The sequence below is a fragment of the Apis laboriosa genome, unplaced genomic scaffold (assembly GCF_014066325.1).
Source record: "Apis laboriosa isolate Shangri-la unplaced genomic scaffold, ASM1406632v1 scaffold68_cov148, whole genome shotgun sequence".
Lineage (NCBI taxonomy): Eukaryota > Metazoa > Arthropoda > Insecta > Hymenoptera > Apidae > Apis > Apis laboriosa.
In genome coordinates this window covers 2,205,221-2,221,499 of record NW_025224135.1, presented here as the reverse complement: position 1 = coordinate 2,221,499, position 16,279 = coordinate 2,205,221, and the positions used below count along the sequence as shown (strand labels likewise).

The following is a 16,279-nucleotide window of genomic DNA, read 5'->3' as shown; positions in this document are numbered from 1 at the left end:
GAGAGAGAGAGAGAGAGAGAGAGAGAGAGAGAGAGAGAGAGAGAGAGAGAGGTTCACGAAATGTTTACATAGCAGAGTGCACCGCTCTCGAGATGGTATCTATGCTGATCGGATATCTCGACCAGAATTCTCTATCTACTGGTGTTTCATGTCAAAACGAACGCCCTTTTAAAGGTGCCGTTCACCTTTACCGTTAAAGGGCATTGCACGGTTCCTCCAAATGCAGGGAACGTTAGAACGTGAGAAGCACTCTCAACAGGATACACGATAACTTGTAATCTTTGTCTAAATCTTTTATTCTAAAAAACCGCGATATATATATATATATATATAAAACACGTATTTCTTTTAGATAGAATTTATCGAGTCTCTAAAACAGACAGACAAGGTGTTTATGATAGCAATAAAAAATCGTGCTTTTGAGAAATTATTACAAACTTTCTAGGGTATTCAGTATTTATATTATTTTCTAAATGAAAATGAATGGTTGACTAACAAATGGTTGCATTAGTTCAATAAAATATTAATAATTTTTCAAATATAAGTAAGAGTAAAAATAAGATTTTTGCTTGAATGCAAAGGTAAATTTCTTGTAGATTCCTTGTTCTATTCAGGACAGATGAAAGAGAGAATTGTAAGTATTAGATGATGGAGTAAGATGAAGCTGAATCAGAGAAATTATCTCGTTGAATTGATTCTTAAGACAGAATTTATAATTTGGTAACGTGTTACGTTAGTTACGTAGCTCAAAGTTGTGTAATAAGCTGGTTTGGAGAAGATGAAATTTGATACAACTAGAAGATTTTAAGATGGGCAAGTGGAAGATGAAAGTTTTTGACGTGAAATTTAGATTTGAAAATATAATACTTGTATATGGTCAATATTATTATATATATTATTATATATTGAACATTTTTAATCATTATTTAATTCTATTATTTTCTTGTTGAGAATTATATGGTATGTAATACTGAGTATATAATATATATATATATATATATATATATATATAATATTATATAAAATCTATACAAAATTTGTATTTTTAACTTTTCAAATTATAGCAAACATATAACTTAAGGAACATTATAAGAAAGTAACAAGGAAGAAATATCACAACATCTTTATAATATTTTCTGGCCATTTACAACTCATTAATTTTCTAAAAACAGATATTAAATTGTTTCCGCTATTTTGTAAAATACTATATAAACTACCGAAACGAAAGAGATAGAAATAAAAATTACTCGTAAGTTCATTGAATTAAAGGAAGAAGACAAAAATTTAAGTATGATTATATAAGTAGAAGTCAGATCTCTTTTAGAAATTACTTTTACTTACAATAATTGATAAAAATAATCTATTATTTTAGTTAAAACTTTTACCAGATATAGAATTATTAAATGAGAAAAGAAGATTTTTAAATGACAAACTATTAATTATATCCTATATTATTTAACATTTATTTAAATTTAATAAATAAAATTTACTTAACAAAATTCATCCTTTAATAAATTCTTAATCCTTAATAAATCACTAGGAAATACATATATATATATATTTCAAATGCCAAAACAATTCACCCCCTTCTTCCTAAAACAGAGTTAAGATCTTGAAAGATTCCAGTTTCTGACTACAAAGATACCAGTTTACGGACATCCGCATCTCGAACAGGCATCAACAAGTTTAACTCACTGTAAACCGATCCTGATGCTGACTTTCATTCTTTTCGAATTAAGTAACACAATTCGACGAAAGCACGATTTTACAGTAATGAATACGACCTTTCAAACGACAAAGAAAGTTTGAAATTCGATAGCATGAAAATATTGCAGTTGGAAATATTTACATTTTTTTCACATTGTTTACACTCATTCACAGGTACTGCCTTCCTCCACAGCTCTTAGGATTCTTTTATTATTTAAACTTGGTGCATTACACGAGACTTGTGATTATCATCAAGGGCTACTCACTTAAAGATTCAAAAGTGGAAATTGTCACAGATAATAATAATAATAAATTCTAAACGAATTGGGAAATATTCGAGCATGATTTCATTCCTATTGTACGTCGAACGTTACGAAAGCCCACGCACAAGAGTTTATTGCCTACTCGAATCACGGAACTATTGCGGATCTGATTCTCCCTATCGAACCGGATGGGGAATTCCAACGATAGAAATGCGGAGATGGTGAGTACGTGCAATTGTGAAGGCATTTATGGCATGCAGATAGGTTAAAAATTTGTTTGGTAAATCTCTCATTGCCAATATTATCTGGAGAAACAGGATTGCATTTGGTAAGCAGATTGAAATTCAATCCTTAGAAAGGTTAAAGGAAAATGTAGATATAAATATCCTTAAGATACATAGATGGAAATAACAAATGGAGAGTTGTAACTAGAGACTAACAAGCGAAATAATAAATAAAACAAAAACTCAGTAACGTAGTGAGTGATGTACAGATGGTAGTAACTATACTAGTAATAAATAATAATGAATAGAGAGTTGACAGTAGTGAATAGTAAATAATTTACAAATAGTAAAATCTAGTAAATAATGAAGTAATAAATAAATTAGCAACAAGTAGACGACGAGCAATGAATAAATATTAGTAAATAACAGATGTGAAGAATTAAAAAAAAAAAAAAAATGATACACATGAATAGCATTAAATGAATAACAATGAAAAATAACAATTACAAAATAACAGATAAAAATGTAAGATATTCTAATTATAAGGAGCAATATTCTTTGCATTTTTTTTTCCTTTCTTTTTTTTTTTTAGATAATCACCGAATAGAAAGGACTAAAAAAAGCAAGACGAGTGCCGATCTAAGAGATTTTGCTCTTGTCTCGGGGAAGTTAGGTAACAGTACAAAGCCGCTTTTGAGGTGATTCGAAGTCGATGTTCAGTCTTCGCGCGGTGCTCGAGCCAACACCATCGTTTTACGTTTCGCGCATGCCTCGCAGAATGTCAAACGGCCGTGATAAAAGAACACGGTGAATTTTAGTGAATATCTGTGATGTGATTAATGGAAAGTTTTTTTTTTCATCTGCCATCACCATGAAAAATTCATCGTAAGTCATCACATTTCATTTTTCATATTGTTAAAAAAAAAAAATAAAATAAAATGAAATATACAGAGCAAGAGTGAAAATTATTCTTCTATCAATCTTACCAGATTCTCAAAAAATAATATTACGAATTTTTAGAAAGATTTTTTTTTACAAAGTTTAAATTTTAATTTTTCATATAGCGTACATATATAGATAAACAATTTATAAATGTAAATAATTAAATACATATAAGTGACATATATGTGTACATATAATAATATGAAACATGTAAATCAAATAAGGAAAATGTAATAATATAAAAATTGAAAATTGTGAATGAAATTTAGACTCGATATCTAAAAATTCTACAAAATATTCGTATTAGAATAATACAAATGGGCAAGCAAGCGATAATATTGCCAAGAAAATGTAACGATACAATTGAAAAACGAGTGTAGTGCAAAGAGATACTGGTTAAGAAATATAATTATTCCTTCCTGTAACTTTATGAAAGGCAATTATGCTTGTTACTTTCTCGGAAGAATGTATCATCGAATTTCGATTTCTATAAATTATTTTGTATTCACAAAATAAAAAATACTTCTCTACGCAAATTTTCTTAAAAAATATATATTTGTTTAATATCATTTGACAAGATATATAAATATATATAAGATATATAATTGCAAATAACGAATTTATTATTACAAATCGAATCATCGATGTATATATAAAAAATTATTTTCTTCGAAATTAATCCAATTCTATAAAGATTTTATAAAAATTCTATAAAGATTCTATAAAGATTTTGAAAATTCGCTCGTTACTTTTTTTTTTTTTTATAATAAATAAAGAGTTCGTTTACAATGAAGGTTGCATAACGACAATGACTATCCTCGAAAGGTCAATTCAATTCTACACACAAATGTCACGGCTTGATCTTTGCAAAATGATCCAAGATTAAAGATCAATTTAATTTCAATGGTTGCGTCTTCTTATATAATCTTACTACCGGAACGATTTAAGTAGGGCACAACGAGATGCCTCTTAGATTAGCTAATTTAGAAAACAACGAAAGGAGCAATAGTTAATAATGGAGTTCATTAAATAGAATTTCAAATTAATTTAGCTTTATAATCAATATAATTATATATATATAGATATATTTTTCATTGATGAATGAAAATAATAATTAAAATAAAGATTTTTGATCTTTACAAAAAGAAAAAGAAATTTTAAATAAAAATTAATTTCTTTTATTAAATTTAAGAGAAAATTGAAAAATTGAAACTGAATTGCAAATGTGTTATTACATATTCACGAAAGCATACGAACATATTAATGATTGTTAATTAAAATATAACACATAAAGATAAAGATACAACACAGAAATAGATCGTCACATATTAACACTTTTTTTTTTTTTCTTAAATATTCATAACCACTAAATTAAGATTTCTTTCAAGATGTATACATGTCTAATAGTTATTAGAATTTAAAAAATGGAGAAATATATTTTTTTATGTCTTATAGACACGATATTAAGATAATTAAGGTTAAGAAATCGCGTTTCTAAACATTTAATTCTTAAATGAATTAAATATTGAATATAAGGCAAATTTTTCAAATTTATTCTTCCACGAAAATAAAATATTATTCAATATTAATGAAGATATTTTTTTAATATGTTTAACTTATTTTTTTTAAGTAATTTTTATTGCAAAACATTTCGAGCCAAAATTATCTTGCGTCGATAACTTGTCAAAATTATAGTACTTTCATTAAAATAATATATCTATACACTCGAAACAATAAAAATATATTTTAATATTACAATTTCTTTTCATTCAAATTTAAATTGAACAATAATTTTCTTAAAATGGAGATTTCATCTTAGGTTTTAAAATGTATGTTTTTTCAACAATTTCATCAATGTTAAAAATTATTTCGTCCAAATGAACTGTAGCTAATCGTTACATTTCAAGTGCGCGAATAAGGAGAAAGTTAGTTGGCAATGAAAGTCCAAAGTTAAACAATTATGCTGATTCTTTTTTTGAAGATATATACACACACACATTTTATCCTAAAAAATCCAATCGAAAAGAACGATAGAATATATATTCCGATTTGTCGTGATGATTTTTATCATACGTTATTATTATATAAACGAGAATAAAAAACTGAAAGCTGAACTAAAACGCGAAAAATATGTATGTATGAAAAATCGTGGATCGAAAAATGAACCAATGAGAGATGACAAGAGATAGCATTATGAAGTAATAGTTAAAAATATAAATTGGTGCTAATGATTCTGATCAAAATAGATACTAATAATCGTAAAATAAACTTCCCGTAATATTTTTCTATAAAATTTCAAAATTTTTATTTGAAAATTTTGACACGTAATATAAAAAATTGAGAAAACAATTTTTTTGAATCTTCTTTGAGCTGAAGAATTATTCTTTTGTAATATTTAAACAACTTCCGATTAAGATAAAAAAAAAATTTGAAAAAAATTGATACGATTATTTCAATGGAATGGTTAGAAGCGGAATTGCAACTTTGAGTTTAAGTGAAAGAATAATTTCATCTGATTTATTGATCAATAATAATAATATATATTAATGAAGAAACAAGTGACAGAAGAATCATACCTATAAAATCTGTCATCGTTGCGATCCAAATAGCTGGGGTAACCTTTTAAGGAAGTCATTGTAATTGTTTCTTCACGTAATAAATGCTACCAATAATTTCCTAACATATCTATCACCACTTTTAGATAATATCAAATTAGATAGAATGGAAGGGATGAGTCGAACACCCACAATAATTTTATACAAAATATCGCCGTCATTATTGTAAACTGTGTTGCTATAGTTACACATTTTCTGATGTTCAACTATTATAATATTTGAATATATTAATTATTTCAACTACATATTTCGAAAAATTTGAAAATATCTGTGTCTTATTATTTCTCGAAAAAGATATAAATTTTATTATATTTGAAATCATTATTAAATTCAATTGAATTCACATATCAAAAATCTACGAGAGATAATAAGAAAGATGAAAGAAACTCGCATACGCGAAAGTGATTTGAAAACATAAATTATAAATTCCGGTTTTACGTAACCACGTTTAAATTCCCTCGATTGATAATTATAAATGAATATAGTAATTTATCTAAAATAAAATGAAAGTTCTGATGTAATACTTCTCTAGATAAGTAATTAATCAAAAATACTGACTCTCTATGAATGATTACGTGAATCAATGTTATGTTTAATAAATAACATTCTTACTTTTCATTTATGAGAGATCATTACAGAATGCTTATTTCAAAAAGTGATAAAATCTTAAATCGTGTTTCTTTTTGTCCATTTTAATTTTATTTATATATTTTTTTCTTTGAACGCGCGAATTTTTATAAATTTGAAAATTTTATTTGATCTAGCGGTATTTTCGTAACGCGCGATCTCTAAAGTATTTTTAACAAAATGATTTCTGAGGCAATTATTTCAATACAATTATTTTACGATAAATTTTTCTACAATCATGAAAAGAAAAAAAAAATTATTTGATTTATTTATTTTTTTTATACTATTATAAAAAAAATTATGTTTCAAAAAACACTGATCTAAACATAAAATTATAAAATGTAAATATATTTCATATCTATATTTGTGTATGAAGAAAATACATATATTTGTTCTATAGAATCCATCTCTAACGCTCTCACTTTTTATTTGCGAAAAGTAGTCATACCAGTTTGACAATAAGAAGTAATAATTATACAGGAAAAAGGAAGCGCGACATTCCGTAACACGCACTAGTTCTCCTTAATGAGCTTGTTCAAATTAGAATATAAATGAGAAATAATCCAATTTTTATTTTAATTTATATTTTGACGATTTGAAATTGTGATATATGATGATATATTTCATAAAAATATCAAAGTTTTTAATTAATAAATGTTTTGCATAGAATGAAAATCAACAATAAAATATTTTTTTGTATTATTTTTAAATTCTATGTGAAAATACATGATTAAGTTGAAATTTTTAAAATTTTTATTCCTACCATTATAATTATAACCCGCCATTTATATAATTCTAATATAATGAATTTTATTAAATATAATCTAATATATTATGATATAACGATTATATGACTTTATATTAAAGCATAAATGTTATAGACCAACTTGAAATATCCATAATTCAGAAAATAGAAATAATAAACAAAGAAATATATAATTAATAAATAATAAATGATGAAATGATCAATTAAACTCATTCTGTTATTGCAATGGAAAGTCACAGAAGAAAGCTTGTCTAGCAACTATTAACTATCTATAACTGTCAAAGTTTCATACATCTTTCCTAATAGCTTTCTTGATTTTGGAAAAAAATGCGTAATCAGATAATGACTTTGAAAATTAAAATCTTCGACGATTTCATCAAATTATATTGGAATTTTTTTTATATTTAAAAATAAAAAATGCAAAAGTATTTTAGAGCTTAAAAAAGCATATAAAAATCAATGAAAACAATTTATATATAAAATAGGAAATTTTAAAGAAATGTTTAAAAAATATATTAACATTAAAACATTATTTAAAATAAATCATAAAAATTTAGACAATAATAGAAAATTATTAGAAAATAAAAGAGAATTTTTCATATAATTAAAATAATTATTTAAAAGTTCATTTATCGTACATTTAAATGGAGGAACTTCATTATTTTCAAAATAATATTCAGAATAATTTGGTCTATTCACAAGTGGATAAAGTCAAAAAAAAAAAAAAAAAGAGGAAAGTGTTTTTGCTTTAACTTGCAATAGTTGTGCGTCATATGTACAACAAGATGGTATTCTTATTCTACATGCATGTCGTCATCTCAAGCCCTGCCACCAGGGACAATGCCATTGCCATAGTGAAACAGTGAAAGTATGGTCATTTTATTTCTGTCGTGCTTTTGCTCTTTTCTACCGATACCCTCGATCTTGACATATGTAGATACAAATACGCGGCAATATTTTCTATCACAATCATTTCTCAGTTTCAGATACTTGATCAAACTAAAAGCAGAAACTAGTAACATAATTTTAACGATATTATTATATTTTTAACGATATTACATTTTCAAATATTTGTTATTACATTGACTCATATTAATCGATTATAAATAATAATATATATATATATATATATATATATATATATATATATGTATTATTATATAATTTATCTAAATAGATTCTTTACAAAGATACATCTGCATATTATGACATACGTTACAAACTTTAAATTATTTCGAAATGTTATCAAATTTAGATATTTTATTAATTTACTGTTAAACTATTTTACATGTTTTATTTTTCTGTATAATATAAACATTATTTATACTTATCCTTATATAATTGTGAATATAAATAAATAATAAATAAATAATAGTTTTTCAAGAATTTATAGAGTTATATAAATAGAAAAAAATTGATAATAATTTTGAATAAAAATTATTGTGATACCTATATTTTTCATTAATATGATAGATTATTTTAATAAAAAATTGAAGGTTGACTTGATATACTTTTAAAAGTTATATATTATATATTATTAATTAATTATATACTATTAATTAATAATATTATATATTAAATATTATTAAATATTATTAATTATTATATATTATTAAAAGTCAGTAATATAATGTAATAAATAAGATCTAATAAAAATTAATAATATGTCTATTATTGAACTATAATGGAATGGGCTAATTTTAGAATTCTATTGTAAAAATGTAATTTGTTAATTATAAGTATGACTTAACTTCAATTGCATTAAACACTTTATATATTAATATGATCAAAGTTTATATTATATGTTAATATGATACAAAGTTTATTTTTTTTTGATATCATATTTTTTATCATATTTTTATATGAATTATTTCATTCAATTTCAACTAAATATAAATTTATTAAACATGTTTTAGTGCATTACGAGATATATTGTTAATTATTTGGTTCACATTAATGGTTCGTGTAAAGTCTGCGATAATGCCTCCTCCATGGGCAGATCCGTCAAGCAATCCTTGTGCCGCTCAACCACGTGGTTGGCAATTGTTATTTTGGCCGCCGGATGGAAAGTGTTACAAAATATTCCAGGCAGGTGCTGCATTTCTCTTTACAAAGTCATTGGAGTACTTTTAATAGAATATATTAGAGAATCAATTTTTTTTATATTTCTTTTTTTCTTTTTACTCCTTCAAAATGGAGTATTGATTCGTTTATGTTAATTATTATGTTTAATTATTAATTTGATTAACAGATTGGGGCACCATGTCCAGAGACAATGGAACTGAGTCCAGCAGCAGGTGGAGGTGGGATTATAGCTGAATGTAGATGTCCTCCAGGAACTGCACAATCTCCTAGAGATGCGCTATGTCATAAGATATATACAAGAGCATCTTGTCCAAAGGGACAGTTCTTTGCACCTGTACCAGAGATATCTGGAAGATCTAGGTATTACAAGATACATTTGAAACTAAAACTCTCAAGTTGTTCTCAAAAAGTATTTCTTGAAAGTGAACATTGTATTGAGAGTAATTGTCCGACAGATTTTCATTATTGTGGAACAATAAAAATTACTATTGATCAATCACTCTTAATTTTTTTTCTCACTTTTAATTTAATATTCTTGAAAGCAATTTTCGAAAATTTTATTATCAAATGTATTTGTAACCTTAACTTTTAAAAAATAAATATAACTAATATAACTAATTTAAAAATTGTATTTTCTAAAACTTTTGAAACTTTGAAAAAAAAACTTTGAAACTTTGATAAAAAAAAAAATAGTTATATAATTTGAAAAGATACGATATTAAATTTTATTTTTTTATAATACTATATATTTTTTAAATGAAACCTCATATTTTCATATATATATACTCATTATAAATTTAATTCTGCAATAAAAGCATATGCCTTTTTTAAAATATTACATAATTAATGTTAAAATCTTTATAAAAAAAATGTTCTTTAAATCAATAATTTTTAAATCAATAATTATTTTATATTTTTAATAATTAAAAAAATAATTAATAAAGAAATAATAGAACTATCTAAAAATATTATTTTAATCCTGAATAAGGTGGGGTGTATGTCATGATCCAGAACCATGCAAAGAAAAAGGAGAAGTCTATTGGCCTAGGGACAATAAATGTTATCCCAAATTTAGCAAAGGACCATGTTCAAAAGGGGAACTTCTCACCATAGATGAAGATGGATTAACATTATGTTCTTGTTCTACAAATGGAGAACTTGGACGATATCATTGGACAGGTAATGGCGGTGGTTGTCACGAACATTACACTAAAGGACCATGTACAGAACCAGGAGAATTATTTTTACCGGGTGGTGTATGTGGCTGTCATTCTAAATTACCTCATTATCATGAACCAACTGGAATGTGTTATCAGTTAGGTAAAATAATTCGAAAATACTTTTAAATGATAAAAAATATTTCTTTTAATTTTGTAATATTTACTATTACTTTATGTTATTGATAAAAATTATTTATTTCTTAATAGGTGATATTGGTCCATGTTTACAAGGTCACCACTTTATTGTAATAAATACAATAATCAATGAAGAAGAAATTCGTGCTAAGTGTGTATGCAAACCAGGTCATGTTCTTTATAAAAATGGATTCTGCTATAGACTTTATACAAAAGGACCATGTGAAAATAGTTATATGTTAATAAATTCGACGACTTGCATTCCAGTACCTTGCACACGAGGACGATTATATTTTCCACAAGAAAAAACATGTTATAAAATAGGAACAAGAGGACCATGTCCGAGAGGACAAATTGTTTTGTATGATTATAATGTACGACCATCTATTGATGGAATTAGTTATAATGGAGTATGTGGATGTATAAATGTACAAAAAGACTTAGAAAAATGTTTCGAAGAAACTAATGACAGTTGCGAATCTACACCAGGAATGGTAGAAATAAATAAAACTTGTTATAAATTATATACACAAGGACCTTGTACTGCAGGAGAATGGTTAGTTGCACAAAGAATGCCAAAACAGAGTTTATGGAAAAATGAAGAATTAGAATCAAAAGCTAGATGTGAATGCAGACCTGGATATAAGAGAATTACAGATACTTTTATAATCTCTGAATTAGAAAGTAATAATTTTCTTTCTTCGGGTGGTTGTCAACCACCTACTGTAAGTTTAGCAAAGTTTCTTAATGAAAAAGCGAAATCAATAAACTTTTAAATTAATAAGAATTGAAATAGACATATGAATAATAGCATATGTCAGTGATAAAATGCATTTTCTTAAACTATTATATGTAATACTATTATACAAAATATATGTAAATACTATTGTACAAATATTGTACAATACTTTTAGAATATTGTATAAATATTCTCAAGAATCTCATGTATATCATAAGAATTCCTATTTATTTAATATTTTAGTACTATGAAATTTTTGTTTTATGCTTTAATTTTATTTTAAATCCTATATAATATATTAAATCCCATATAATATATTGCTATTAATATTATAAAAGAATTATTATATGTAATATCATCTCAAATGTTTGATCAAGTATAATATTTAAATATCATTTTTTGTCAATATTTTGTAAATATATACAATGTATGACTTTCAGAATATTATGATTAATGATAAAATGATCTTCAAAAATATATCAAATTTTATAAATATATAAATATATAAATATACTCACTCATTTTTGTGTTGTAGATCACGAATCTGTTGTTCGTTTCCTATTATTTGTTGTCCTTTTAATGCTATTTCTTTTTCTAAAGCAGCTATTTTTTCTGTCTTTTCATCCAATACCATCTAATAAAAATTATTCGTTAATATAAATTTATCATTAAATATTTTATCATTAAAAATAATTATATTACTTACCAATAATTGATCTTTTTCATGATCTAAATGTGTCATATTCAGTTTAAGATTATTAATTTCTTTTTCTAAATCTTTTATTTGATTTTCAAGTTGTAATTTTTGTCGCTCTATTGTTTTATTACGATCCAATACTTTATTTAATTCGGATTCCGATTGCGTTAATTGATTCTGAGCATCTCCCAATGTTTGATCCGTTTGATCTTGTAGAGCGCTAATAAATTTATATATATATAGTATTACTAATTTAAATTTAAATAAGTTACTACATTATAAAATATATTTAATATTAAAATTTCTATTACATTTCAAAAAATTTTTAATTAAAAAAATAAATAATACCGAAGTTGAAAATATTGTGTTCTTTGTGTTCCTAATTCTTGTTTGGTTCGTCGTAACTCTTCTCGTAGATCTTGTAATTGATCTTCAAGTCCTTTTATAGTTGCTCTTCGTGTTCCTTGCGTAAGTAAAAGTTCTTGTCGTTCCTTTTCTATCTGTTTCAGTCGAGTTTCAACATCAGTCAAATTTTCTCTTAAATGACGCTGTTCAGATGTATGTGCTTCTGTTGCTATCTAATTAATCAATATAATACAATTATTATACATAAATATTTATACAATATGAAAAATTTATCTATAATAAAATTCTATTTAAAATTTATTTTTGATTTCATTTTGAAATTATGAAATTCATTATTAATAATTTATTAATAATTAATAATTGTTAATAATATTAATATTTTAGAAAATTTACTTTTTTGATGATTTATAAAAATAATAATATATATGAAAACATTAAAAATAAAAATATTTACCTTTAATCTTTCACGTAATGCATTACGTTCTTCAATTAAACGATCGATATCAGCCCGTGCAATATCTCGTTCATGTTCCAGACGTTCAATAATATCCTTTTATATTAAAAAATATAACTTTTATAAGTATAATTAGATATTAAATATTAAATATGTTAATATTAAATATATTCTATTATGAAGTAGTTTAATTCTTATTTTAAATGCAAAAATATTTTTTAATTATAAAATAATATAAATATTTACAAAAAATTATTGTATAATTATTTTTACCTTTATCTTGCTATCTTTTATAACTAGAGAAGAACAATTACATACAACACCATGTTTGCAAAGTCGATGTGGTGTTTTATGTTCATTTTTATAAGTTTGTAAATGTGTTTCTAAATTAGTTTTTTCACGATATAATTCTCTTTTCTCTTGTTGTAATTTATCCAATGCATTTTCTTTTTCATTTAAATGACATTTCAATTCTCGAATTTGTGAAGAGAAATCAACCTATTTTTAAAAGCAAAAATGAAATAAATTTTTATGGGTCATCTATCAATATTAAATAAAAGTTTTAAAGAAAACTATATAAACTGTATAAAAAAACAAATTATATTTTACGTGATCTATTTCAATCGTTTTATTGTAATTATCCTTAATATTCTTGTATTCATTTTTATAAAAATCTCGTTCGCTTCTTAATTGTTCAATCGCCTGTTGCAATTGAAAAAATAAATTCAAAATAGTATATTTATTCAATTACAAAATAATACATACATTTGTTTCAATATCTTTTCCATCTAATTGTTTCAATATATTGTTATGTCCAACATGATTTATATCTTGAAAAATCTTTGTTTCTTTATGTACCTCTTGAAAATCTATTCTATTTTGTTCTGATAATTTTAAAAAAAATATAAATAAATATATTTTATAATATATCATACATAAATATATTACATTTTATATTTTATAATTTTACCTTTATTATAATTATTTTTTCTTCCTTTTTCTCTAGTTTCATTTGTTCCATTGTTATCTAATAATATATCTTTTGCACTCATTTGCTCTTTTAATAACTTATTACTATATTGTAATTGAATAATATCTTGTTTTTGTTTTTCATTTTCCTTAGCCAATCTTTCGATCTCATCATTTAAATTTTTTTCTATAATATCATAAAATTAAATAATATCATAAAAAATATTTATTAACTCTATAAAATTATATAATTATACTTTTTAATATTATATATATAATAATAAAAAAAGAAAATTCTATACCAATTACAGTTAATTCATTTATTCTATCAGTCATTTGCTTTTTTTCATCTAAAGTACATTCCAAAGTTCGTTGAATATTAAGTTTCTCTAATCTACATGTCTCCAGATTTGTTCTCAATTCTTGTACTTCTCTATGCTCAGTACTTAATTCATCTTCTAATACATGTACTCTTGTCGTTACATTCTCTAACTTTTCCTATATAAATTTAAATTTTAATAATAATATATTTAGATATAATTTAATTCTTAAAAAAAATTACAAAATTTTATTTACCTGCAATTTAAAAACTCTTTTATTATTTTCTTTAACTGTTGAGTTACAATCAGCTTCTACTGCTAATGCAATATAATCTATGTCTTTTAATTCCTTTTCCAATTCCTCATTTCGATCAGCAAGTTTAAGTGCTTGAGACATAGCATCATGTTGTTTGTTTAAAGCTTCTATATGAACATGACATAACATAAATAATATCAAAAATTTTTTAATCTTATATTAAAAAGGATATACAATTTTATACCTTTTAATTGCTGCTCTAATTCTAATTTTTCTTGTTGGAGTATTTTTAATTCATCATTTACATTATCGGATATTACATAATTATTTTCTGTTTTTTTATAATCTTTAGAAACAGCTAAATATGGTCTACCTCCTTCTAACATTTTCTTCAATCGTAAAATTTCTTTTTCTTTAGTAGTCAACTATAAATATATTTTTACAATATATTTATATTTGTTAAATTTTAAATAAATATTCAAAATTCAATATTTATATATTATCATGTAATATCATTTGTAATTAATAATAATGGAATAACTACTTTTAAATTTAAGAGATTCATGCAATTCATGCAATGTAATTAACAATAATATACCTGACTTTTTAATATTTGTATATTGTCATTTTGTAAAGAGAGTTCTCCTTTTAAATTTGTTACCTCATGACTCAAACAATTCATCTTATGATCTGCCATATTTAACAAATCAATAATTTTCGGTTCCACAATGCTTAAATTTGGTAATGGTGTAAATTTAATTCCTGTTTTTGGTAATGGTTCACTTTCTATAACTGGTCTTCGAAGTGGGAAAACAGAACGTTTCTTAGAAGCTGTCATAATAAAAGATAAAATTATAAAAATTTTTAAAAATATGTTTTAAAATTTTGAACTTTAACTATTTAAAGCAATTATTATAATAAAACTTATTATATCAATTGTTAATTACATTTAAAATATTTAATATATTAAATTACAAAATTATAAAAAAATAATACTAAATAAAAATTATAATAATAAATAAATTAAAACAATAAAAATTACCTAATCCAACATTGCTAATAGTTGGTTTTAAACATTTTCCTTGGAGTTCCAAAATTCTTTTTGACTTCTTAGCAGATTCAGTTTCTAATTCCTTAATTCTATGTAAATTGCGAGAAGATGATAGTTGAAGATCATTACATTCACGCTCTAATTTATATATTTCTTTCTTAAGATCTTTAATTTGCTTTTGATGACTTTCTTTTTCTTTTATCAAATCTGAATGAAGCTGGTTACATTCTTGCACTAGCCTTACATTATCACATTTATAAGGATCAATTGTTGATTGTAATTGAATATGTGTCTATATTATAATATATAATAAAAATATTCAATTATATAAATTATATTATATAATTAATTTTTTATACTAAAATATTTATTATATTTAAATACTTTCTTATTATATCAATACATTATAATATCATATTCATTGTTTTATACAAAGGGTGTCTTAAAAGATCATGATGATTTCATAATTAAATTAAATAAAATTAATTAAATTAAATAACAATTAATTTTATATCAATTATATAAAATCTAAATTAAAGTTAGAAAAAAAAAAAAAAAAATAAATTATATAAATACAGACCTCAATATTTTCTTGAGCAATATTTTTAAAATGTTTCAAACTTTCTGTTGTTTGTATCAAATCAGCCAACAATTTTTCAATTAGTGGAAGTGCATCAAATGTAAGTGCTTGTTTATAGCCTAAACTATCTAAATGTTTACGAACAGTTCTATATCTTGTGGCTATATTATATTCATCTTCCGTACTCATTTTTATAAATTTTATAAACAATTTATTTTGTTATTTCAAAATAATGTAAACCAAATGAAAATTTTAGATCTTAT

At 23.9% G+C, this 16,279-nt stretch overlaps 2 protein-coding genes across 4 annotated transcripts in view; one reads left to right on the top strand and one right to left on the bottom strand.

The window, feature by feature from the left end:
• LOC122718735 overlaps positions 1–11,589 on the top strand; it is a 12,800-nt gene extending 1,211 nt beyond the window's left edge. The window contains exons 3-8 of one of the 3 annotated variants that reach the window (XM_043944029.1): positions 1,882–2,191; positions 2,787–3,079; positions 9,061–9,232; positions 9,396–9,589; positions 10,218–10,549; positions 10,657–11,589. In XM_043944029.1, the coding sequence (XP_043799964.1) occupies positions 3,066–3,079; positions 9,061–9,232; positions 9,396–9,589; positions 10,218–10,549; positions 10,657–11,360 (1,416 nt within the window). In that variant the 5' untranslated portion in view covers positions 1,882–2,191; positions 2,787–3,065 and the 3' untranslated portion in view covers positions 11,361–11,589. Of the gene's footprint in view, positions 1–1,881; positions 2,192–2,706; positions 2,720–2,786; positions 3,080–8,044; positions 8,160–9,060; positions 9,233–9,395; positions 9,590–10,217; positions 10,550–10,656 lie in introns of those variants that run through there. The other 2 variants (XM_043944030.1, XM_043944031.1) reach the window with 2 other exon arrangements.
• Positions 1–16,272, bottom strand: part of LOC122718736 (centrosomal protein of 135 kDa) — a 22,653-nt gene extending 6,381 nt beyond the window's left edge. Inside the window, exons 1-13 of the mRNA XM_043944034.1 lie at positions 16,017–16,272; positions 15,428–15,728; positions 14,984–15,216; positions 14,630–14,810; positions 14,386–14,552; positions 14,112–14,307; positions 13,811–13,996; positions 13,606–13,709; positions 13,114–13,338; positions 12,841–12,936; positions 12,369–12,598; positions 12,030–12,240; positions 11,842–11,957 (exon numbers count right to left, since the gene is read on the bottom strand). Of these exons, the coding sequence (XP_043799969.1) occupies positions 11,842–11,957; positions 12,030–12,240; positions 12,369–12,598; positions 12,841–12,936; positions 13,114–13,338; positions 13,606–13,709; positions 13,811–13,996; positions 14,112–14,307; positions 14,386–14,552; positions 14,630–14,810; positions 14,984–15,216; positions 15,428–15,728; positions 16,017–16,205 (2,435 nt within the window). The 5' untranslated portion in view covers positions 16,206–16,272. The remainder of the gene's footprint in view (positions 1–11,841; positions 11,958–12,029; positions 12,241–12,368; positions 12,599–12,840; positions 12,937–13,113; positions 13,339–13,605; positions 13,710–13,810; positions 13,997–14,111; positions 14,308–14,385; positions 14,553–14,629; positions 14,811–14,983; positions 15,217–15,427; positions 15,729–16,016) is intronic.
• Positions 16,273–16,279: the final 7 nt, after the last annotated feature.